The 27,463-nt window shown below is 34.5% G+C and overlaps 1 protein-coding gene across 3 annotated transcripts; it reads right to left on the reverse strand.

The window, feature by feature from the left end:
* Positions 1–1,039: 1,039 nt before the first annotated feature.
* LOC147073194 (uncharacterized) lies at positions 1,040–27,236 on the reverse strand. 3 transcript variants are annotated; one of them, XM_085945157.1, is made up of 11 exons: positions 26,637–27,236; positions 22,973–23,068; positions 19,405–19,517; positions 14,630–14,720; positions 13,133–13,233; positions 12,701–12,889; positions 9,942–10,052; positions 8,899–9,139; positions 7,873–7,922; positions 5,424–5,648; positions 1,040–3,053 (listed from the first exon to the last, which is right to left on the reverse strand). In XM_085945157.1, exons 1-11 carry the CDS (start codon positions 26,735–26,737, stop codon positions 1,537–1,539), a joined length of 2,835 nt encoding a protein of 944 aa, XP_085801283.1. In that variant the 5' UTR covers positions 26,738–27,236; the 3' UTR covers positions 1,040–1,536. The 3 variants fall into 3 exon arrangements, with proteins under 3 accessions (XP_085801283.1, XP_085801284.1, XP_085801285.1); XM_085945158.1 differs by lacking the exon at positions 22,973–23,068 and having other exon boundaries at positions 26,637–27,233; XM_085945159.1 differs by lacking the exon at positions 5,424–5,648 and having other exon boundaries at positions 26,637–27,233.
* Between the last annotated feature and the right edge of the window lie 227 nt (positions 27,237–27,463).

The following is a 27,463-nucleotide window of genomic DNA, read 5'->3' on the forward strand; positions in this document are numbered from 1 at the left end:
TTCGATGTACTTCGTATTGTTTTTTTTTTTGTTTACACCCGTTTAAATAATGTCTCAGCAAAGCAAAAAATTGTCAGTTCAAAAAAAAAAAAAATTCTAGAAAAGGAAAATGAACACGCATGCACCGAATGATTTGATGATTTTTATAATTTTTCAAAATCTCCTCCAAAAACGTAAAATCGGGGTTTCACTGTGCCCCAAAATAATACAAGCTGCTAAAAATGACGCAAATTCTTTCTAATAATACTGAAATAATTAATACGTTAATAATAAATTAACTTCCATGATAATAATCACACGAGTCGATATTGAAAGTTAAACTAATACCCCGTTTACACAAGCATGGATCTACTGCTGACAGTACGTATTATCGCGGCCATAATAAAAAAATGCACGAGTAAACATGTATTATCGTGCAAATTGCAAGATTGCAAGCATGGATCAAAAAAGTTCAGAAACTTCTGAATGTTCACGCGACAGTAGAACAGTGGCGAAACTGCCGGTAAAAAAATGAGCTACACTGCGCAAACTCATCTTGAGGTTAACCGATTTTTACAACCAGTCAAATAATGCCATACAATGATAACATCGCGTCTCGCTTACTCTTGAAGAATGAGATTGGTGAGACAGTCAGCACTTTTATGTATAAACAAGTTATTATCGCGATTGTTTAAAATACACACTATTGGTGCAAGCAAATCCATGCAATGTGTACAAGTGCTACATACATGAAGCAAATGTAATTTTTCAAATGCACAATTATTATTTTATGCAAAGTCATTTACAATTTATTATAATTTTAAATAAATACTAATACTAAAAATGTATTACATTCTATTAACTTGTACTATGTTTCTAGATATTTTACAATTTTTCTTGCCCGCAAAAATGGATATCGACGGCCACTTCTGCACAATGGCAAATGACACATTATTGTTTAACATGTCCTTTGAGAAAAAACAATCTCATTTTACAAGACGTTTAAAAAAAACCAAAAGACAAGAGTATTTTCACGAAAGAACCAATGTTTTTTCTAGTTGGATTAATATTAAGTTAATATATAAAATGGTATGTATAAGAGGAATACATGCAAGCTATTAATTACATTTTTTGTACAAAAATATCAAAAAGAGAATTAAAAAAAAAACTATCCTCGTAAGATATGACAAGAATTTTTTCTGGCAACGTTAACGATTGTAATAGAAAAAACATGCCAGTTTTTATTTTAGACATTTTTGAAATATGTTACACCTACACCAAATTTGACAATCCTATAACATGACCCCATAGTATGTATGGACATCAGAACACATTTTATATTAATTTACAAAAACATTTACACGTTAAAAATAAACAGATTAGTTGTTTTTCCGGTAAATTAGGTCACAGTTTTGATAGAAGGTAAAATCTCAGCATAGATAACATAACTAATATGCTGAGGAATAAAAAATACATAGACAATAAATTTAACGAAAAGATTAAGTATGCCTATCACAGATTCTGTGGGTAAAAAATTACCTATTTTTAAAAAATACTTTAAACTTGGAAATAATCTGCGACAGGGGCATTTTCTGCAGTTGCACTCAACGGAGCTCCATTTGTTCGGTTGTCATTCTTATCCTGTTTAAGAATGGATTTGACTCTCTCGTATCCTGACGACCCAGAGCCGGTTCTTTGAAAATGCGTACCGGGCGCGTTTTCAATCATGATATTAACATCGGAATGCACTTTCTCATACGGAGGATCTTTTAATGCAACGTCGAAATACTTAACGCTTTCATAATTGGGATCTTTGGGCCCTACCGATTCGTAATTGGGATCGGATTCGCTGCCGGTATTGTACAGCGCTTCGTGAGGCATAGATTCGTAATTCGGTTCGGATGTGGAGTTTTCATTATTGTTCGCCGCAGACCAGTTATTCTCCGTCTTATTCTTTTTATTTATCACTGAATATCCCGGCTGTGACTTATTCTGTATAGACGCATATGGTGGTGTCGTACTGTGGGGCAGTAAAACCTCGTAATTTGGATCGGAATCAGACAGATACCTTTCTTTTCGTTTTATGTGCTCATAACCTGGGTCGTTGCTCAGAATACTGTCGGGTCCGCTCGGTAGTGTTTCGTACCCGGGTTCGCCCCCGATACTGTTGCGACCCTCGTGCATGGTAATCCTTTGCAGCAAGCCAACAGAGTTATGCGAGTGCTGCATCAGGCCGCCTGAAACCGTCGGTATCGTTTTACGCTTCTGACTATCATATTTTTTCCCTGACTCTTTGACGGTTTCATAACCTGGATCAAAATTTAATGCGTCCGGTTTGTGTTTGGCGACATTTTTATCGATAGTTTCGTAGCCGTGATTTTTGTTCCGTATCCTGTCGATCGTTTCGTAACCGGGATCGTCTTTATTGAGTGAGTGGTTATTGGCGTTCTTTCCGGGCGACGGACTGTTTCTGAACACGATATCTGAATTAACATTCAAATTGGTAGGACTGGCGCTGGAGTACCTCTTAGCATCACCAGATCTAGAGATCCTGTCTTCGTCATTCTGGACGCTCTTTTTTCTGACCGGTATCATTGTACCGACTGCGGTGTTAGAATTGAGCTCCAACGATTTAGACGAAGACTCCACGTCATCATAATTGGCTAACCGAGACGAGGGTTGCGACCGGTCCTGGTGATGATTGATGGAATGCTTTGATTTTTTGATGACTTTCGCGTACATCTCTTCGACGTTCTTCGACGGACTTGCCTGAACGTTATTTTGACTATTATTGATACTTTTACGGGGTACTTCTTGATCAATAGCAGCGTATATGTCATTCGTGCCATCTATGGTGTTATAAATGGCGTCTGTCTTTTCTGCAGCCGGTTTATCAATGGAGAAATTCAACTCCTTGACCACGAGGGGTCTAACGAGATCTCCGGAACTGAAACGGTGCTTGTCGACTGGGTAATTGCAGCCGTAAAAGTCGGAAGAGCTGACACAGCTGTTGTTTCTTTGATGCTTCTCGTTTAGACTCCTGCGCAGTTTGTCAGGGTTGTTGTGAAGGTCTCCTGAAATAATAAAAATGCACTATATTCTTAATTTAAGAAATTTCCTGATTGTAAAGAAATGTTTAAAAAAATGTACATTTGTATGTCTAGTCTTAAACCAAAATTGAGTTATTATAGACAAATGAGCTGTTAAAAAAACCTCCAATGTGACAATTTTGTTAAAATGGTGTTTTTTTATATTACCTGTTCGTTTATATTAAACCACATAGTTTAGTAAAACTATCAATGTTTTAAATACTACCTAAATTTTAAAATAATTAACTACAGAAACAGTCGATGTAATATGTTTGATGCCCATGATGACCGAGCAACATTAATGTGTCAGCTTATAATGTCGTAGGTCCCAGGTTCGAATCCCGGGTTTGTCAAATACACATATTGTTATTCAATGTGTGTTTGGAGTATGGACCTACATAATAGGTTTAGCAAGTGGCTAACATCTATTTCTCGTAATAACAAAAATCTGTTACTTAATCTTTTCTATGCCTCACGATATTACTATGGCAGTATCTGACAGGCCGTAGATTTTTAATGACATACATTGAATGTGGAGCGAAGCTCTTACTAAAATCGCTATAATATCGATAATTTGTGGCTTAGGATTTCATAACTATTCAAACAGATGTCGCTGTGTTTAATTTTCTAGATAATGCAAATCAATCGAGAGTGGCTAGTAATTTGAGTTGAAAGTCGGATGACGTAACTTGCGTAATTTGTATGTGCGGCCTGTCGATCACAACCTCATAGAGCAAGAAAACTCGATGAAGGCATAGAACCGGTACGAAAAAAAAATCCCCCAATATGCGTTGTCATGTTATTTAGTTAAATAAAGCTGTCATATACAAAAAAAAATACTAATGAAAGTCTACCTTTATTTTTGTGGTTATAAAGCAGTTTCTTGTCTCCTGTAAAACTTAAATATTGTCACATCAGAGGTTTTAACAACACAACAATAATGTTATACGAAGTCGTATTAAAAATAAAACAATATATCAAAAAAAGTATAGAAAACATATAAAAAGCAAGTAATGGAAAAAAAATAATAATTCAACAGCTTTAGAAAATCCCTTATTGAAAAGCAATTGAACACAATACATACTCAATTTTACTATCAAATTTTAGTAGAAGCTACGTTTCCAAAATATTATAGCATTCAATAGATAACTAGAAATATGTCATAATAATGTCTGACTAGTTTTTGTCACTCACAAAAAAAAAAACTAAATGACAACCTTCCAGCAACAGAGATGTATGTATGTTATAAGCATTTTTTAAACAAAGCACTGCGCGGGGCGGATTGAAGACCAACACAATTCAACTTTCATTGCGATGCAGCACTCTTACGATGTTCACTGTTCACCTTTGGCAGTGTTGGACCGTGTTTCCATAATATGAACCAAATTTCATAATGCAAATAATTATAATGTATTTTATGTTACGTTTGCACTACTAGAGGTATCGCGACACTTGATAGCGATTTTGGATTGGTATCGGTAAATATTGATTGTTCATCTAAATTTAGGCTTGTAAATACATCTTAAAGCACAAGTGTGAATATTGTTACAAATAACCTTGTAATGTGAAATGATTTGCAGCTAATTCAATGATTAGCCCATCGTCTGCTGTCTTTGGTAAATATATTATTATAAGTGCAAAATTGGTAATTTCGAAATAGGTACAGTGTTGTTAACTATCATTCACAAAAATATACCAGATAAGGTAAGAAAATACGTTAGTTGGCAGAAAAAATGCAATCAAAACTTAAAAAATATCTAGAAATTAGAAATTTAAAAAAAAAATCACGAAAACAAAATTGAAGGAGCTGTTTTGCCTTTCCACTTTTCCATTAATTGCTAGCGTTTTTTTATGACCTTATTAACCCTTTTGATGTGTCAAAAAACGCTAGAATTAATGCTATACGTTAGATGCATATTTTATCAGCTATCTTACTTACATAAAAATGCTAGATTTGGCAAGAAAATCACTAAGTCAGCAACGCTGGATAGGTAGACATTTTTACTGTAGGTTTTTTATTTGGTTAATTCAAAGTATTGAAATAATGATAGTATTTCATGGTTAGTTTTATAAAATTTACCATTGCTGTTTCTTTTCTCGATTTACAGCGAGAAACTCTTCTAATGTAAGATATAAATATAATAAATTAACCATAAGACCATACATAAAATTATTCCCTATTTATAGAAGGGTATATCTTAATTTAATTCTATCCCGTTGGATTATGAGGTTCAGTTCATAGGGAAACGAGGAAGCAGAATAATTAGCATCGTATAGAATGCTACAACGCCCTTTACAATCAATCCGCCCCGATACCATAGACAATCCGATGATGAAATAATACAATATTCATACCGGTACTCGATATTCGTTGTTGTCTATTGCTAAGCTTGGCGTGCGCGGGATCATGAGGCTTCTTATGCGAGCTGACACTGGTCGAGGCAATTGCGTTTGGCAGAGAGAGGGGAGCCTCACCCCCTACCGCGGGGGGTGGCGGGGGCAGGGGCGAGTTGGCTTGCCTTTTTTCGGGCTTCGGAGAGCCCAACGTGCCCACTGAACTATTGCAACTTGAGTTTGAAGCTTGAACAAAATTATAACAAGCGGAATTAATTTTTAAAGCATTATTCGTTATTTAATTGAGCAGGCAATCTGAGGCGAGTCATAAATGACGTTTTCAGTGTTAGTGCAAAACGTATTATGCAGATATTTGTTACAATGATTACGTATAATATTACGTTCCTACAATTGAGGCGTCAAACGTCAAAAACTGACAAGTCCATACTAATTTAAAAACTGATACATCCATATTATATTACCAAAAGTATTAACAAAAAAAAAAGTTACAATTCCTCAACCAATTTAACGAAAATTAGAGGCTTGGGAGTAAATAAAGTTATGCAACAAATATTCAAACAGAACCGCAGGGTAGTGATTTTGAAATTTTAATAACAACGAAATTGCATGAAATAATAACAGAAAAAAATCATTCATGCCTTATTTAGGTAGGTACTCAAATTGATAATTAAAAAAAATATGACATGACTTTTATGTAAGCTCAGTGACCTGTATCTCTGTTTGACCATATTGACTGCTTAATCTCCAAACCAGCTATTGCACTTTTGACCAAAATGACATTTTGATGGCATTTTGTTATAAAGCATTTTTTCTATGCTCATACAAAATTTCAAACTCTTATAAATAAATGCGTTATCGTTCTTCACACAAAACAGACGACTGCAGGTGCCAAATTTCTAATATCGTAAATGGAACAAGTCCGCACTTTATATAAATTGTCTTTATATATAAAAGGGAAGTTAAAACAGTGTAGGTATTCATAGTGTAGGTTATTTGTAAAAAAATTAATTTCTAATTGTACTTTTGGAATTGTTAAATTCTCCTTCCTGAACAATGTGCCCAAATGGAGTTAGCCAGTTTGCAGATTAAGCAGTCGATATGTCGATAATCATTATTAACTCTTGAACACCTCAAATATGTGAATAATCTCACCAAACCGTCAAATATATATTTAAAAAAATAAAATTCCAACCAAACTGAGTAGCTAATAACAAAAATAGTATTATCCTGACATATTTGTGGTGCGACACTATGTACCAGCTCATAAACCACATGACACGTGCTGTATGCCAGAACTATAAGACTTCTAGTGGCATCTGTTGTCAAGATTAAATACTGATATTTTTGGCTGGCACGAACATTTACCAAAAACCAGCATTACTGCGATAACACTCTTTGTCAAGAAAAGGGCTCAATTGAATTGAATTTTAGGGTTTATTTGGTAATAGAATTTTTTATAATTATTGTTTGAATTCAACATACAAAACGAAGCAACTATGTAATCTAATAACAATTTTTAAAAATCATGGACCTATCAGTTTTTGACAGTACAAGCCGCCGATATTAAATATTTCGAGCATGGCATTAAATAATTATACTACATAGAAGTTGTTCTATTTATTTTAATTTTAATTAGCTACTGTTAATAATTAAGAGCCGTATGCATAGTCATACATATGTAAATATGTAGGCTTATGCGTTATAATGGAATGGGGATAAATTAAGGTGAATAAGATTACAGCATTTATCTCACAAAGATGCATTTCCATTCCTCCAAATAACGCATAATGCCACTTATTTAACTTAGTGATCGTCCATATTATGATGTCATCACCATAGTGGTGGGAGAAGGGGTCAGATAAAATGTGATGTTTTGTGACGAAGGGAATAGGAGAATAGAAAACGTGAGAAAAAAACAACTAAATAAAAATGGAATATACATACTGAAATCGTTTATTCTCAGCAAATTTGTTTTATAACAAAGATTATGGGGGTGTTGTCATGTTATTCAAAAGATTTTGTCATAAAATGTGACAATCAGGGGTGGAGTTAAAAATATCCAAAATCATGTGACATCATTTATGGCCGACCCGTTAATATGGCTATGCATCTCGTTTTAAAATACTCGTCAGCAATACTTGTTACATATGTAAAAACCTTTTAAGATATTTATTACCAAGAAACTTAACATAGTTAGCTAGATTAAATTAACTAAACACCAGAATAATAGTCTGACATTAAAAATAAAAGATTGCCCGCAGTGAAAAATTAAATCAACTTTCTCAAACCATCAAATAAATGAAAATAAAAACACAGCAATAATAATGTAACAAAAAATAATGCAAAAAATAAACTGTGAGGGGAGAATACAAAACACTTTTACTACTGTTATTAGATATAAATTTTAAATAAAATTAACGATTGTTTGTGTTAAAAGGGGGTAACCTACCTTGCCGTGAATGTTTGGTGTGATGTCTGCCGCTGCCGTCTACGGATCTCCTGAAAACATTACAAAACTGTAAAATTACCGTAACAAAGATGTTATGTAAACTTTGCACATTTTATAGAGGGTATGTAACACTAGTGTTGGAAAAACTTTCTTCTATAGAGATGGAGCCTAAATGTATGAAATTGAAGCAGAAAAAGGACCACTGATTAAGTTGATTACAAGATTCATATTGCTGGTTCGTTTGCAGAGAACTTAACACTACTGCTACGACATTTATTTGCCAATTTGCAGGGCGTGTAAGAAGACGCTAACAATAGTATTGAAAAATCCTCTAAAATTTGTGTAAAGCCGTTTATAACTTCAGTTGAGTAAGTAATCAAAATGAACATAAAAAAAAATGGCAGCCATTACATGTTTTGAAAAAACAGAATGCCAACTGAGCGATGTTATTATTTGTGGAGTTTACCTCCTTAAAAATACTTCATGCGTTTGTTAAATAATTTCAAATGTCATAACAGAAATAACAAAATAATGCTCTTTCTATTTATTTGTCCAAATATTTTTTGGTCTGAAAAAATAAGGCCTTGTCCAGATGTCGCGATTTGACTCGCGCACTCCCCAGGTACAAGTGACCTCATTGAGCTGTCCACATGCAATAGCGACAAGTCACTTCTCGCACGCGGTCGAAGTACAGGTGACCTCATTGAGTTATCCACATACACTCGCAGAGAGACACGTGTCATCTGGACAAGCTCTATGACATATTCTCAGATTGAAAGTAAAGTGTGTTATATAATGAACACATTACCATCGCGTCAGGTGCTGTCATGCTGAGACAGTGATTCTATCCTGAATTTATAAAAAAAAACTTATTTGAGGATTGCAAAACTTTCACAAAGCCTTTGTAAATCTCAATCCTGGCAAATAAATATCAGATTGAAAATGTAAAGCTTGCTACAAAAGAATCAGCATTAGAGTAAATTTCTACATATTTGGGTCTGACAATGCAAATGATTTAGTGTCTACCTCGGGTTGGCTTCCACTTCGGCAGTCTGAACAGATGTGCTGGCGACGTTGGTGGTGTCGGTGGAAAGGGTGCTGGCCGTTTGGGAAGTGCTGGCAACCACTGGCGCAGTGCTGGGTGCCGAGGTGGTGGGGGCGGGGTGCAACATGGCCTGCACCGTGGCCGGCTGGATTTGCGCGTACGTCTCCGAGCCGCTCGTGTAGACTTGGTTCGAGGGCTCTTCTATGGCGGCGTACATTTCGTCTGTGCGTAAAGTATAAAATAAGTAAAATTGTAACTGTTCCAACTCATGCGGGTAAAGCAGCAACATTTAGTTACGGCTTCTAGGCTATTTTCAGAAACGGAGAAATATTCAGTCATCAACCAGCACTGCACTTTATGGAAATAGAGATTATAGTTTCTTCACAAAAATAATATTTAAAATGAGCACTTAAACATAATTATGCATTTATACAGTAGAACTTTACTGGTTTGGCACTGAGTTCCGGGATTATCTAAGTTGGGGAGAGGCGGGTGATTGTGTCTCGCGATTTTCAATAACATTCTTAAGTATTTCATTTCCCAGTTTTCCATACATTCCAGTGATCCGGTACCCTCAGGTTTTATATTATATTGCCAGTATTTAGTGAAATTTTTCTCTATCATTAATCGAGGGTGCTTGATGAAATTTTGATTTAAATTCTAATTGATGTAAACTTTTACTATTCCATACGGCTCACTCTTAGCAACTTAGGCTTCTCTTTCGTTAGGCACTATGTATTGCAATCTTTCGACATCAGGTTATCTTCCAATGGACGGAAGGAAGTTTACAGTGAGAACGTAGAACGTAGTAAAACGGAGACTGATAAAGTCGACCATCCAAGATTGGATGACACCTGTTGATTTCTTCTCGAACCTCCTGGTGACAAAACCACGTGCAGTTAACTGAGCATGTAAGGTCAAACATTTGGTTTACAAGCCATATAAATGCATTATCATGATGGTGACAGTATTATGGTAAATATACAACTTTTCATCAGTTGTTTTTTTTAATGTGTGAACTTACCCGAGTCATCCGAGACCGTGGCATAGTGAGGCTGGAATTGCCGATTGGTTCCCGTATTGGCGGCTCTGATTGAACTGAGAGGTTCTCGGACACTGATGCTGGTATATCCCTCTGGAAGATTGAATAATATTTGAAGTTTTTCCACAAATCGCAGGTCATGTCCTACATACGCGAGTGATACGCACTAGTTAATACAGTGATCTTTTGATTTACTGAGGTCGTGTTAATAATATCACATTCGCGGACACGACGTCTATAGACGTCGTATTTTGTGAGATGTGATATGACAGGTCGTCCATAGACGTACAGTACTGTGGAACGGAATACGACACGACGTTTATAGAAGTTGTATTTTGGATTAAAACAAAATGTTCCCTGCTACTTGTGTCACGGTGCGAACATATTTCCATTAGATAGTGTCGTATCTTAAGACTTAACTCATTTCCATACATGTAAATCGAAAATTTAAAAAATAAAATTTGTAATATGTCATTATCACCAACATGTATTAGCTAACATGTGTCCGCTAATGTGTTAACTGGATAGCGAATGTACCACGACAAAAAACGGGGAAAAAAATGAAAATTAGTGTGTACAGAGCACTCACAGTACAAATGAAACTTAAAAGTAGGTGGTGATGTGAAGAAAAAGCTTTGATTTTGGTAAAATAACGAAACATATATTTCAACCGGCATATTTTGTTGTGTTATCATTGAGAGGACATATTTTCACCGATCTGAGCCTCAGTGGTAAACCGTTCCGGCAGTGAGTGGTAGAAAATGTACGGCATGTCACCATTTTATGCATTGTTCATGGTTTGTTGGTGATTAAGACTATCAGCGTGAGGGTAGGCTGTTAAGATCCGACATAAATAGTGCTCATTAAACTTTGTCAGTAAAACATATTTGTTTCCATTAAATTAAAATTACAATGTGTAGATAGTGTTCGTTAGTTTTTAAAATTCAATTAAACCCTGCTTAATCCAAGCCATAGTAGATAATAGTAAAAAAATATTTGTTCATCTATAAAATATCTAAAATTGCTTGTACAATTTTATAAAACTAACCAACACCATCTATGATATGTATTCTTAATTCAACGAAAACAAATAAGCATGACGAAAAGAAAATGATGAAAAGTGTGCACTATATTTGTCAGATCACTCATAGCATAGGTACCTAAAGTATTATGGTTTGGCTTAGGTAGGGTTTAATTGAATTTTAAAAACTAGTCAGAACCATCTGCCAATTGTATTCTTAGTTCAATGAAAATAAGTAAGTATGACTGACCAGGGGGATGAAAGTTCCATACAGCGAACGTGACCACCTAATACTCAGTTTTCAGAATAGATGGTAGCACGGTCACACACGAAGTCGCATGATACAAGGCCATTTCAATGACCAATCAGAGCTCACCCATGGTCCAGCCAATCAACATTCGAGCTTTCGATCAGTCTTTTCAAATTTCATGTCAATTCTACATGATATTTTCAAAACAAAAGCATTCGTCCAATATTTTTCGAGTTGACATAATGTCAAGTGTCAGAATAATATTGCTGTTCTGCGTTTTTAAACCATATTGATAAAAAGGTTTTGCAATCCGATGACTGATAAAATAAGTTAATGGGTAAGTCTACTTTTATTATATTAGTTTATAGGTATTATACGCTTGTATGCCCCTTGAAATTTCTTTGCAGTCGTCGCATCGAAATAATGATAGTACCTACCTATTGTAATTTTCACGTTTGCAAATCTACCAACGCAAACATAAAAAATAGATACCTAGGTATATAAAGAAGACTATGTTTGTGTAAATTACTTACCTACCTATATAAAATATCTATATTATATTTGCGCATTCTCACAAAAGTGTAAATGGCGACCATTGTCATTTTATATTTAAGTACATTTTAAAATAACTATTGTTTCAAAATCTACATCAATATATTGTCGATCGTTGAGGTTTTGAAACACAAAATGAAATAATTAATGAAGTCATCAATCTGACAGGAAGTGCTGACAAATAATTTCCATGGTGGGAGTGCGTTACTATTAATATTATTACATAATTATGTCCTCATAAATTTATGTTATTATTCATAATTTGTCAATATGATTATCATTGTAATAAAATGTACCTATCTGAATTGAAATATCGACTTTTATTCATTGTTGTCACAATTACGTTTATATAATTATAAAATCTACAATTATATAAACGAAATTGTATGAAATTATTTTAAGTATTATTAAAAGTATTTAATACTTTTTTGGGTTCGGATCTATGGTTCTGTCATAGTCAAAACTTCTAGTCACGCCAATAGATGGTTCCAATTATAGGGGGCATCTTCTTGTATGGAACTTACGAATCTATATATATATATATATATACGTCTGTTATCTATGTGACTGACGAAGTTTAGTGTGCACTATTTATTCGAATCTTAACAGCCTACATATACCCCTCGCCACTGCCGTCTATAGTTGGGCCGCGGCACTTTATTGCGAGTTCTGTTGGTAGTGCTAGTTATTGCTTAACTGGTAATGCAACACGGTAACCTGTTACCATAGTAAATGAAGATTTTTAATTTCAAATTTCTTTCAAGTTAATCAACAAGGAAGTGTGCGCAATAACTAGCACTACCATCAAAATTAACAGTCTCATGCCATGGCCTGACTATCATAGAGCGTCTTGAGCGTGAGGTAAAAAATAATTGATTTTTATACATGATGAAAACCAATCAACGGTGGAATACTCACTGGCCGAGTCAACGGAGTCTCCGCTGAAGTGCTGAGGGGCAGCATTGGCGACAGGAGCTGCGGCTTCTGGGGCAGGCGTAGGCGAGGCTGGGAGGAGAGCGATTGCGGGCGGCGTCATGTACGGCAGGTCACGGCTCGACGCCACCCCACCACTTATGGCAACGCTCGCTGATATCACCACAGCTCCATCTGTTTATAAAAAAACAATCAACTATTACATTAATTGGTATTTACACTATGACTAGGTACATACATTTAAAATCTAGGTGACGGAGAAAGTTGTACCATTATGAGATGGTGAGTTAGGTAGACGTAATTTTATTTTTCAAGATACGTTCTATTTATATTTCGCTCACTCGGTGAACGTCATTAGCTTACAATCTTTTGCTGCCTCCGATATCGCAAAAACTTGTAAAGACTTTCATTACAAACCTGGACTCGGTAAAATGTCATCTCCAGCAGTAGAAAGAAGAGGAAGGGTCCCATTAGAATTTCCAACTAGATTTTCATTTACGATCGCCAGCTCTTCGACTCTACAGGCAAGAAATTAACATAACATTAAAAAATGCATCAATGATTAGTACACACAACAGAGAGACAAATGTTTCTATTGTTGCTATCGCTGACAGTTTTAAGATTTTGCCTATTGTGTAGTCCTATTTCCTGCCCAAATTATAGAACCTTCCTTTTTAGACTCCATAACTTGGGTAATGTTTTTTGAGGACTTGAGCAATAAAAAGAAATTTTAAATTAACATTTTTCACTCCTAAGAGCATAATATGACAACTCCACAGAGTGAAAGTAAGTTATACTGCTGACCTACCAATTACTAATTAATTACCACATTTAAATATCATGTTAAATATATCTAATGGCCAACTAATGCAAACGCGGCAGTCGCGTTGTTAGCACTAAATGAATTAATAGTAATTTATGATATCAGATATCTAGTTGTTCGCCATTCAACCAACCCATTAAATCCTTGCTTTGGACCAAATAAATGTTGAAAAAAGTTTTTGTCAGACGCGGGATTTTTAAGCCAGCACCCACCCGCATTTTCAGAGACCACCCGTCTATTTTTTTAAATCCGTTTTAGCACTAATTCAGACCATGAAGCCGAATGACAGTAGTGTAGTAATATAAGTGAAACAATCACGAACTGCCAGGCTTTGAGAAAATTACATAAATAAATTGTGACCTCACCGGGAATCAAACCCGGAGCCTCTGGATGGAAGACGGGTGAGACAGTAGTGTAGAGCATACGTTTTATAACTTTGCACTTTTTACTACACTGATACGCCTCTTTGCCTGATTACCTCGCATAAAATTAGATCAAATGATATTGACTTGTATCAATATAAAATATTATGTAGTAATAAATAAATAAATACATAATATTATATGTAAAAAAAATATTTTTAGCATATATTACATCATTTTCATCCTAGAGCCGGAGTGCAAAGTTATAAAGCTTATACTCTAGTACAGTGGTTCTCATGTGCGGCCCAGGTGGCCAACAGCGCTTTACAGAATAATATTTCAAAAATGTATATTTATAAAATTATGAAATTGGTGAATACACATGACTTACTAATATCGAAGCCAGTTGACAGTGATTTAAACTTAGAAGCAGCCATGCGGCTCTTTTTTTATGGAATTTGGTGCGGCAACCCGACGTTTCCATAGAATTGTCAATGTCAATTGTGGGGCCAGTTAAATTTCACGTGAGAACCACTGCTCTAGTAATATAAGTGAAACAATCATAAAATGCCAGGCTTTGAGAAAATCACATAAATAAATTGTGACCTCACTGGGAATCTAACCCGGAGCCCTGGATGGAAGACAGGTGCCTTACGCACCGGATTACGAGGGCCACTTTCTCTACCTTACCATGGGGTTAGCAATATCTATGTAAAAATTATACAATACCTATGACTGCCATCTTGGAGTCTGGCATATGCGTGCTCGTAAGGATGATCAGATCTTCTTGCGGCGACAGGTGAACTTTGCTCCGATACACCTGAAGTAGAATAAGTCATATTAATATTGAATTTGATATAACTAGTATGTAGCTTTTGACTGTATAAAAAAGTACATGATGATAGCCCTGTCTACATTCGTCCTTTTTTCGTTCGCTAGATGAACGCATCGCAGTGCATGCGTTTCCTGCCTCAAACCGGTCTCAAAATGGCTATTTTTCGCAATGGATTTCTGTTCAACATCAGGTCAGTGTTGCCAAACGAATGTTTCCACAAAAAAATGTGTAATACGAAATTATGCTATAATTTTGAAAAATGTTCTATGTAAAGGGGCTCGTAAACGAGCAACTTTTGACGGCAATTTGATACGGCAATTGTGTTGCTGTTAAGTTCCCCAAAATACGAAAATAGTAGTCTACGTTGCCGAAATTTTCCATGTATTGCCTTTGCTTTCTGGCAACATGGTTGGTCGATATATCAAATATCGAACTCAATTGAAAATACGGCAATAATTGCCAGTTAAATCTATTTCATTCTCGCTCTGCTCCATATGTGCGTCTCTGTTTGGCCTCACCCCTAGCAACAAGAAAAACATTTGTGACAGCCGATTCGACAATACATTGTTATAATTTTTCGCCGTGTCGTTATTAATATTATTATGGTGTTATTACTAATCGTCAATTCACACTACGTACAATGAATAAATGGACATACGACAGGGTATTGGAGCTTATTAATGTGGTTTATTTACATCCCGAGCTATAGAACATCGAATCAAAACTATAATGATCTTAATATGAAAAGGCCAACTACAAAGCAGCACAAACGTCAAATTTCACTTAACGTCACATTTTGACATTCTTTTAAAGTTTTTAAATACATAATTATCAATAACTAATTTCTGGTTTATATTGCTTATTGTTTCATGTTTGTTTAAAAGTAGGACCCGATCCAAATCCTTCTTTCATTTTGGATTAATTTGTTTAGGTATGTGATTATTTTTATATGGTGCAGAAACTTCATTGCCGGCCGTTGTTGTCACGTGTACGCACAAAATACATCAGCCTCACTTGCCCGACACTGATGATGGGTCATACAATGCCCAGCAACTACAACAAGGGCAATAGTTGCATCATTTTTTTGACAATTGTATCGGCAATCTGCAATTTTTAGAAAAAAAAATAAGTTTGACTGTGACATCTTTCACATTAAGGGTGTGCTATCGATCTTTCTATGATTCATGCAAACTATTTCTAATAACTGGATTCTATCTAAAATACTTCACACAAGTATTTTTCTGAGGGTTATTATAATTAATTATTTATTTTCTATATTAATTAAAGAAAATAAAACATTCTTAAAACGTATGTGCTTTCAGTATTAATTGAATAAAAAATAACAATTGAGCGTTAAATAGAAAAATATCTCTTATTAAGGCTATACCTCAGTTGAAGCATGGTCTAAAAAGATCGTGGCTAGGCGATGCGCGGATTGCGGGTGAAAATGACGCATGCCGAACGAAATATAATTTGTCATATAAATCCAACATGCGTCCATTTAATGTTCTATTAGTAACAATAATAATATATTCATTGACATGTTTTCTTTTTCAAGTAAATGGGTAATGTTTTTAGTCATCTTTACACGATTTAAGAATTAATACCCCCGTCGCCATCATGAAACAAATTGACGTATTTACACCTCGACGTTCGCTTCCGAATGCCAGCGAGTGCAAAATTTCGTCGTGCCTATAGTTGAAAATTATTTGCCGTTTCACTGATGTATCGTCTTAAGTACTGTTTATAATTAAATATAATAGGTAATGTATCTGTGTATAGTCACTCGTACTTGTATAATCCTTAGCATTTCAATTATAGCTGAAAGTACATGATTTGTGAATGACAACTAAATTGATTAGATAAAGATGGCGAATTGCAGGCACCTTGAGATGCAGGGTAATACCGCAAAGGTTGTCAGTCAAGATAAAAAATTATTTAAATATAAACATCAACTTAATAAAATGTATTCCATCGAAGTGCATTATTTCAAACCACTGTTATTATACAATCATCTATTTAAACAGATTAAATGATAATGCCTACTTCTTAGCTCCTATTATCCGATTTTATCTTCTGAGAGATAAGACGACTTAAGAAAGCAATCCTTTGATATTTTATTACATAATAAATGCCTTATATAGTGATTCCCTACCGGGTTCCGCGAGAGTTTTCAAAAATTAGTTTTAAGTTCTTGTTGGTTAACACTATACAGGAAGCCAGCAGCAAATAAATTTTGAAAATAGCTGATATACTGGATTATTTGTTATGTTAGGTTTTCATTCATGAATTTTGCCAAAATCAGCTATTGAATTAATGTTCATATTGAATCTAATAAAATTGGATACCGTATAGTTTACGGTCATCTTATTCCGATAAGAAAGCTCACGGCGAACTGTGCTACGGTGAAATGTTTTATGTATAATTTACATCTAACCAAGTCGAGAAAGGAACCCAAAACTCATAAAATACTAAGCAACAGCTAAATTTCAAATATCTGTTTTAGAATAATTATCATCTACCAAAAATATGCACAGATAATATTGAATATTATTCGAAAGACGGACGTTCAATGACAGTGCAGACTTCGGAAAAGGTTAATAATAAAATACTGTAGAAATAATTAACGTAGTCGGTAAAATGCTACTTTATAGCAGTGGCAGAGTGACTGTTGAAGAAAGGTAGGCTGTAGATAACCAACTTTGGGTATCGGGATGTGCTTAAAATTATGTATACAAAATCAATTAAATTATTATAATAATTATATATATATATATAATAATAATTAATCACACAGCAGTTGAAAGATTTTGTTTCAACTGCAGGACTGACTTCTTTTCTTTCTTTTGACCATGTCCGATCCTAATAAGATCATATGGGCCTCCACAGAGTGGAGGTTTGTATTAACAGATTTTGTTTTTACGAGAAATGGATGTCAGCCACTTACTTAACCTATTAGGTCCATACTCTGACTCATCCACAAATCGAAAAACAAAATGCGTACTTGTCAGACCCAGGATTCGAACCTGGGACCCACGGCGTGATAGTTGATAGTTAAATTATGTGTTACATGTCACACGCCAAAAATACACTCTAATCTGATTTCCCAAACGAGCCAAAAGAAGTATAACTTCAAAAAGGGGGACCATAGTAAAGGTCAGGTTGAGATTTTACAAAATGTTTCAAGGGTTCCGCCAAACAAAAAAGGTTGAAAATCACTGTCACATGAAAAACTACTTACCATTATCTAGGTTTGACAAATACACAATCATAAAATTGACAGCCATCGTTTTTAATTTATTCAGTGAATAGCAGAAAGAATTAACGTTTTCTATTGATGATTTAAAAACAGTAGATAAACACAGCTGATTTCTGTTATCAAACCGTTTCATATACATTTATTTGAAGTCGGAAAGAAAAACATCTGATATCAAAATGTATATAATGCACTATTCAGTCTTCAATAAAAAATAATCTATACGATTTGCAATAATTACGGAAACATATCCATTAGAAAAAAATATTAAAAATAATTTGTATCGAACCGGACACGAACCTACATCCATTACAATTTGGAAAGTAAGCTTTACTGATTAAGCTACCATGCGGAAATTTCCTAACTACTACGCATTTATGCGCCAGATAGACGGCAGCAACATGCCTGCGCGGTATAGACTTTTACAGCGATTTTTGGTTTGCGCATGCTTCCGTTTTCCTGTCCATACATAGGGGCTTCCCGATACAAACCAGTTTGCGCAGGTAAGCTTGTTATAAAGCATGAGTGTCTAGCCGGCGCTTTAAGGTGTCTTTTCTAAAAATGTTCTAAATTATGTTACGATCAATAAAGAGTGCTGCATTCCTAAATCTTCTGTATTAACTTTAGCTAAAAAAAATAATTTAATACTTAACGGCCCACATGCCCAGCCTAGGTCAAAATGGAGGTTTTATGGTATATTCAGACCATAACCCTGGACATTCCTTAAACGTTTTAGATAGTCTATTTATATAATTTTGAAGCCTTATTATGGTTTATATTTATTTTAAACATTTGATGACTGCATAAAGTATTTTTATTACATAAAATAGTATTCTTTTAAACCTCTCGCTCTAATGTTTTAGAATATAGTCATATTTCAGTACATCCATGTGCAGTGGTGTTAAAACGCATTTACAAAACCATTAGTAAAATTAATGTTAACATTATATAGTGACATATTTACGATAAAAAATTATATTTTATAATCTTTGTGATTCCAAATTTGACAAGAATTTAGGCATTTTATTATTCAAAAAATTGGCACGATTAACACATTTGAAGATAATTCTAAAGATACTGATTATAAGCTATGTCTTTGACCATTCAAATGTGATAAACATCCTACGAATAATGATTGCTTTATAATAATTATTAACCTAAGAATAAGGTAGTATTTTTTTGAAATACGCCATTTTCCAGTGGTTAAGCTACAACATACGGCCGTAACCATAAATTGACAAACGATAAATGAAGTAGGGAGTAAGATCATGGTAACGTGCGTGTTTGAACATGTACCGTTTTTAAAAAAATATTTTTTTTTTCGGTTAGGTAAACAAAAAATAAATAAATGTATCATCAAAATAATATGTAATTCAAAAGTGTAAAATTCCGTAGACGTTTACGGTTGCTTACGTTGATTTGTCCCTACGGTGGCATATAACTCCGAGGCAGTGTCGCCGCTGTCCTGCCTCGGTACGGACGACGGGATCTCTGGCAAACTCCTTTGGCTGTTCTGGGCCGATGCTCTGTGACAAAAAAAAAACAAACAAATTAGCTTCAAATTATTTTTGCCTTGTTGGAATGATTGCTTTATATATACATAATTTTGCCAGCTATAGACATTCAAAATAATTACAGATTCATATGGGGAATAGGAAATAGTACCAAAGTAGGCTTTTGCGGATATAAAAAGTCACTATGTTTGCAAGGCTATTGATTATAACTAGACTGTTCATCTTCAATATACTACATTGACATCGTAGATAAAACCTATCTGCAATTCAATTTACTTAGTTAGCATTTGTGCCAAGGGTTAATTATTGTCTTTAGATTAAGGCGCTCGTAGTTTAGGGCCATATGCGTAGTCATACATAGTTAAATACGTAGACCTATGGGTTACATGGAATATGAACGTATCAAAGTAACATTACATAATAATTCCAAATCCATGTAACGCATAACTCCCAAGCCCACATATTTACATACTATGCATACGGTCCTTAGTTTTCTCTCTTTCAAATTATTTCTTCCTATATATTTGTGCACATAATTAAACATCCCTTAGTTTCTCTGTATTACTTATAAATCACCATCCCGTGTGGAGATTGGTTGTAAATCATTCGTCAAGCCGATTGTATCCATGTGCTCGATTAAAATATAAAAACACGTGAATTGAACTCGTAGGATTCGAGCCAGAGACCAATCAACTGGGAGGTGAGTGTTTTAACTGCTGCTCCACATTAATTGTGAGATTTGAGTAAATTGAAAGCACTGAAAACCAAATGATAACCCTCTCAAAGAGCTGGGGATTAAATGGATCCTAATTCATACGTAACCGCGGTTGACTGAATCAACTTCAAAGTTAAATAACATATGATTATTAATTGAAGGCAACCCTTGAACAACAATAAGGTGTACGTTTCAATAAATTTGAGGAATGAAGAAAAACGTGTGATCAAATATTTTTACAGGAAAATAATATTTTTTATTTATTGATATTGTACTTCTGGACTTCATACAATATTCCTTTTTCTGTTTTTATTTAATTGATTTATGTCACTAGATGACAAGCTGACAGCACTAACATCCGCCATCCTGTTTATCGTTGTTCTTGGATTAAGAAGTTTTCAAAACCTTACAGCACTATCGAGGAGTAAAAGATAACCCTTTTTGATACATTAAAACGTTCGCAGGGATCTATTTATCATTGTTCTATACTTAACTCAATATGCAAAATATGTGCCGCTTATCGTTGTTCTGAAATGAGATCTTCTAGTACTCAAATGACATGTCATTATTCTGATGCTAAATTACAATGTTGATATTTCACTATGTTTGTTAGGTTAGGTTAGTATTTGAAGGGTCCTAGTCAAACCATAATAATCAAATTGGATCGGTCGTTGCTATGACAATACTAAGCCTTTTTATATACAGATCATGGGAATCTAACGTTAGCAATAAAATAGTTATAATTTTTCATACAAATCAGTTATATGGTTGAATCCTTTTTTAGGTGATGTGAAAACTGCACTTGACTCATTTTTTTAACCGATTCTCAAACTCTCAATATTGTAGTCATAAATTTACACAGATTTTAAAGACACATTTAATAGGCACGAGTATACAATGTTTAATGAGACATTACAAAATGAAAATAGTGAATAAATAATTTTGAATTGCAGAATTAAATATTGTAAATGTAACAAAGAATGATGTCACGATGATAGAGACAAATGAATGACAACAGATAGATACTTACGTAAAAAGAACATTTAGAGAAACATGCATTCATCGAAAGCTATAATTTTGACAACCAATGTTATTAATACCAATGATAATATTCCTATATGAAGTCTACTACTAAATGAAACTAGAAAAGATACACTACACAATAAAATATGTTTGCAGGAACTGGTCGTAATCACCTGTAGTTAAAAAAATAGTTTATTCAATAAAACATTACAGATTATTGAAGGATTTGTTCTTTTTGTTCGATGTCTTGACAAAAACTTGTATCTCGCTAGCTCGTCGCCGGCGAGGAGTGGTGAAGAGTGGAGGTAGGCTGTGGAGATCTGATAAAAATAGTACACACTTTGTCAGTCATACGTCACTTTTTTTGTTTTCACTGAACTACAAATACGAATTGCAGATGGTGTTGGTTGGTTTTTAAAATTCAATTAAACCTTGCTTAAAACAATCAATATTTTTTATCTATTATGGTTTGGTTGGGGCAGGGTTTAATTTAATTTTAAAAACTAACCAACAGTCAATGAAAACAAATAAGTCTGACTGACAAAGTGTGCAGTATTTTTCTCGGATCTCCACTGCCGGTGAGTAACCAAAATGTCTTCGGTAAAAGAATTACTCGATGATATATAGGTAATCCTCACTCATAGCGGCACCGGCAATAACAAATTCAATATATCGTGATTGATTTTTAATATGTCGGAATGTTAATAGATACAATTTACATGTAACAGTACATTGTAGTGATTTTTCAAGGGTTGCACGTTAGTCCTTTTAATTGGATGTATGCCACAAGCGCGTTTACCCACTCTACAAATCCGTGTACGCAAGGCCGGCCATAGAGAATGAGCGTGTATACACGCTGAACTTTATACTCACTAGACTAGCCCCGGTCGGTTGTTTTAAAAAAATTAATATATTGTACACAATATACTGCCATCTCTTGTAATCATGGTGACATTATTAACTGATATACAAGTCTCTATGATATACTTTTAATCGTGTCCGGAAATTTGTACGTATGCAGTTCGCCGTATCACACTTCACTGTGAAATGTTGTATCGGAAATATATGGTCGTTTATTAAAGACCGTACAACGTCTTTGGGTCGTATAGTATGAGATAAAATTCATGTCTAAATAAAACACGGTTCTTGTCGGTTTACACCGTTTACAGGAAGCCAGTGGAAAACGCATTTTGAAAATAGTCGATAAACTGGATTATTAATTTGTTAGGTTAGATTAGGTTTAAATTGGAACATTATTGTCTGCAATGCTCCATGAACAATGCGTAATTTTTTCATGTCTTTCCGATAAGAAAGTTCACGGCGAACTGTGCTACAGTGAAAATATGTAACACGTACAATTTACATGTAACCACTTTAAATACAGTTCTAAATAATGATGTTTCTACGGTTTTATTTTTTCATAGTAATTCGTGGCCTGCCAAGTACCACCATTCTAATACCTCCCGGCATTTAAAGCTATTATACCAAAGACTGGTAGCTTTGGAAATATATTATAATAATATGTTATAAATGAAATAGAAAACTACTTTAGTTAAGTTCACCCATAAGTAGTTCCCGTAACCCGAGTCCCTCATTTGAAATTATCGACGTTAATATCCTAAAAATTTAAAACAGTAAGACTTATCTTAAGAGTCCCCGACATAGAATCTGTCGGGATTTATCAGTTACAGGGGGGTTAGTAGGCTGTAGGAGAATACTGAGACAATACCTCTTGGCAGAGAGAGGGGTGGTTTGTGTGGGGGGTTGTGGAACCTCTTCCTCAAAGCGAAGTTTAACAACGCCAGCAGTGCCGACCAGCTCGCTTCTACAGGACAACAAAACATCAACATAATACACATTTGACAATAACATATAAGACTACTAAATACTAAATTAATCGCTGGTTGACTTTCGACAGACCCAAGGACCAGATGCTTAGTCATGCTTATGTAAATAAGTGGCATTATGCGCTGCATAATGAGTGACTCCGCCTGACATAATGACGTACAAAACAATATAGTGTTGAATGCCATTTAGTCGTTTCCAAAATGGTATCGAGTGCCGATTATCTGTATTATATTATATTATAATATGGTGTGTTTATTGAATTAAACCACTCATAAAGCACACATTAAATGATTCAGTGTTTATATTGACTATATGAATTTGTAATTTTGCCTCAATAAATTTAATATAATGTTGACATTTTTACATCTGTCCTCAAGACTACATAGAATAAACAAACATGTACACATCGTATTAGTTAAAGCGATGTTCGATTATTACATAAGCAATACGGTTTTAAATCTATAATCATAATACAAATCGACATTGTCTACGGTAAGTACTCTAGTTTCATTTAGATGCTTTTTGGTTCATCATACTTAAATCATAGTTCACGCTAGCTCCTTACGTGGATCTTATGGACATCACAAGAATTCTTGCATATTCCCAGATCATGCCAGATTGTCGTAACTCCATTGTGTATAACGTTGGATGCTATTTACCCAGCCATCAGGTCCAAACATCGTACCTTCACTTTAGATGTGTCGAGAGGCAGTTTAGTCAGTTATCATAATATATCCTCCTTTTAAAGTCATTGCATACTCAATATCTACCGCAAGCTCTGAATTTCATCTAAGCAATATGACCAAAATTATGATCGGTTTTGATTCTGGTTGTCACCTCTTTAGCTATCTGAGGATCACTCCGTGGCACATTTTGCCATTTAAAAGTCAATTCGAAACGTATGGGTTTCTCAGTTGTACTCGGTTCAAACCAAATGCTGCTTGTTCCACCTGCGCCTGATGCTGTTGTTTTTTGGTAGCGTGTCTTGCCACCTTACAAAAACTCAAGAGTAACCGTATGATGAGCTTCAAATGCAGATGCTTGCATGTGATTTTGTCAAAAACCATTAGATAAGAAAACAGACCAAGCGGCTTTTCATCATATCTACGGTAAAGATGCGACATTGGACCTGGCTCGGTCAATCGCTGCAGATGCCTCGAGGTCTCTTTTCTTCCCTTCTCATAACTATATATCATCTACAGGGTGTATACGTAGAGCTGCGGGATGCTAGAGTGATAATGGAAAGACACATGAAGACTGGCGAGCAACGTGAATCTGTGGAGGCATCGTGTGATGTCTATATGCTCTACCTAAGGAGTGAGCATGCATTGAGAAAAGAAGAAACTGAGCAAGAAAATAATTATCTATTCGTATATTATAATTAACCAATGAAGGTCGTAAAAAACATTATTGAATCTTTGCAGAAACAGTACTTAACATAGGGCGTGTCGAAATGTAGGTCACACTCCATCAGTGGTGTGATTAATGAATTTAAAACAATTCCTCAAACATCAACCAACAATTTTACCAACAGATATGAAAATAAGTAATTATACAAAAATACCATAATGATTTGATGGTGAATGCGGATATGATATCTACTGATAAATAATAATTATGTAGTCATTTAGAAGTATTCTGGTTACATACGAGAGAATAGAGATCAACAATATGCGTTTGTCAAAGCAAGATAATTAACATGAAAGTTATATCTTTTCTTAAATATAATACTTACTTAAGTATATCATTATTTTATCTTATCTTCATAGTCCCGAAACAACATTTGTTTCAGGATACTGTAAAATCTGGCAAATTGTTATTTTCAATAGAAGTTTGAAATTCAATAAATAAAAATAAATAACAAACTCTATAGGTACACAATGACAACGATACGTATATAGGAGGTTTTAACATATGTTGTAAGGGGACGATTTAGAAGGTTTTTGTGGATTGATTTTTGAAATGATTAGACGTGTTATAGGTGGTGTCTTACACACAGGTCAATATTTTTTGATAATAAATAGGTATGTAATTTTTTACCAAAATGGGAATTATGACTTGAAAAGACAGTAGGACGATTCTTATTTTCGACTGTTAACATTTTCATCATTTTAGGGGGAAAGTCATCTGTAAATGTTGTAGGAAAGATATTTGCGTTATTACGATGGCCTTTTTTTTTCTGAGATTTTTGAGCACCCATCAAAAATTCGACAGTTCGCCACTGGTGAGTAACAAAGGTCCCTCAATGAGAGTGACTTCATCATGAAAATCTAAATGGTAAATGGTGTACCTATGCTTCCCATTACGGATGCTGTCGGTGTATTTCATTGGCAAAAATGTTTTGTAAATTTACCTACCTACAATAAATTGTATTTATCTAACAAATTTACACAGTGTGATCAAATTTGATTATCACCACAGATGGAATTTATGTTGAGGTAAGCACCAATTCATGAGTTGCACGAGCTCATAACGTGTAGTTCGTTTTTTCCCGGCAGGTTTGCACTATCGTTCCACTTCGCAGGCCGCAGATATCTCACAAGTCCTAACTGTCGCATGAAAATTCAGAAGCTTCCGAACATTTTTTATTCATGCATGCGATCTTGCAACTTGCATGATAATACATATTTACACGTGCATTTTCTTGTTATAGCCGCAATAATACGTACTGTCAGCAGAAAATACATGTACCTATGTGTAAATTGGGTATAACATATCGATACTTTCTAATGAAATGACCGCAATATTTACTGATAGAAAATCACTACTGCTCTCAAAAGTCGTCTTATTTGTATCCATTCCTTCGTAAGCCGCCTCTATGCAACGCATGACCTACCTACGCCCACATGACATCACTGTGCTAATGCTTTGGTAATTCTCAAGTGAATACAATGTTGACCTTTTACACTTCACTTTTATTGTTCAATAATTTATTGTTACTGAAAATCAAATAGGAAGTATAGACAATTTGACTATTATACTGCCAGTAAGTTTCCAGGAGTAAATGAAGATGGGTGTTTTAACAAATTAAAGTTTGTAGGAAACCAGGGTAATTGTGCCGCAGATGCCGTCATGAGCTTTTATATTTTTTTTTACGAAAACAGTTTATTCCATGTAGACAATTATAATAAATACCTTTTTCTGTCGGCGCATAGGCTTTTCGATCCAGTAATTGTTAATTTAAAATTTGAAATTTTCATACATTTTGATGCATCATTATCACAAACTTAGATTATATTAGGTAATATTTGGTTGGGGTAGGTTAGGTTAGGTTTGGTTTGGTCTAAAAAGAAAGTTATAAAATCTCATGACGACATCTGCGGCACATTTACCGAAACCAGAATACTTCATAATATGCTACAAATATTCAGTAATAAAATAATAAGGTACAACAACAACAATATTATTGACATGTTTAACCTAATTTTTGATCATGCAATTAGAGATAAACTTATTATCTATGGTTTCTAATTCGAAATGTTCCTAATTCAAAAATAAATGGAATAATGAATGTAACAAAATGTTTATTCGATTGTTTTACTTACTTGTGTACATTCTTACGACATCCACAAACGCAAACTCCAAGAACCACAACAAGTGTGATTGACAATGCAACTGCCAAGATGATGTTCAACACCTCCCACATACTCAATAACACAAGGGCACCCACTTTGTCCGAATTTAGACACTCCGTAGTGAAATCACATTGACTACATTTTCACCCCTTTCCATAACATTAGGTTACGCCCTTAAAGTGTGTACATAACACCACCTTGACGACCCATACTACATAATGTCATAAGAATGCATCAATTCGATGTTGTTGTAAATCAATTTTCATTAAACCATGTTTGTTTCTATCTGGAATACACTCTTGACAATTTAGTTTTAAGACACACCTCTCAGAACTAAAATCTGACACTATTTCGAGTGGGCACTGTTCAATATTTGAGAGAAGAAATACAAGAACAGTTTTACATAGGTCAAACTTAATTTTTAAATATTGGCACTGAATTTTTGTGTACAATTATTGTATTGACGACTTCGATTACTTCCAATCACATGCGACCCTATTCTAAAATGTCAACATACATGACGATTCTTATTTTTGTTCGCGTATTCGTCAAATAATTTACTCCCACAAATGACGCATGACACATGCAATTGCGGCATCTGTCGGTATAAACACAAAGCTAAATAATATACTTTACAAAAGGCTATTAGGTGTACTTATTATACAGCTGGTTATAAATTTCGTAAAACCTTTATAATTGGAATAATACTATTAGCAATACTTTTATCAACAACACGTTAAATAAAAATTAAAAGATAAAAAATAAATATCAACCATATAATAATAGATGTAAATTGT

Source organism: Rhyacophila brunnea, unplaced genomic scaffold (genome assembly GCF_057557595.1).
Source record: "Rhyacophila brunnea isolate RB1 unplaced genomic scaffold, BYU_Rbru_1.0 scaffold_18, whole genome shotgun sequence".
NCBI lineage: Eukaryota > Metazoa > Arthropoda > Insecta > Trichoptera > Rhyacophilidae > Rhyacophila > Rhyacophila brunnea.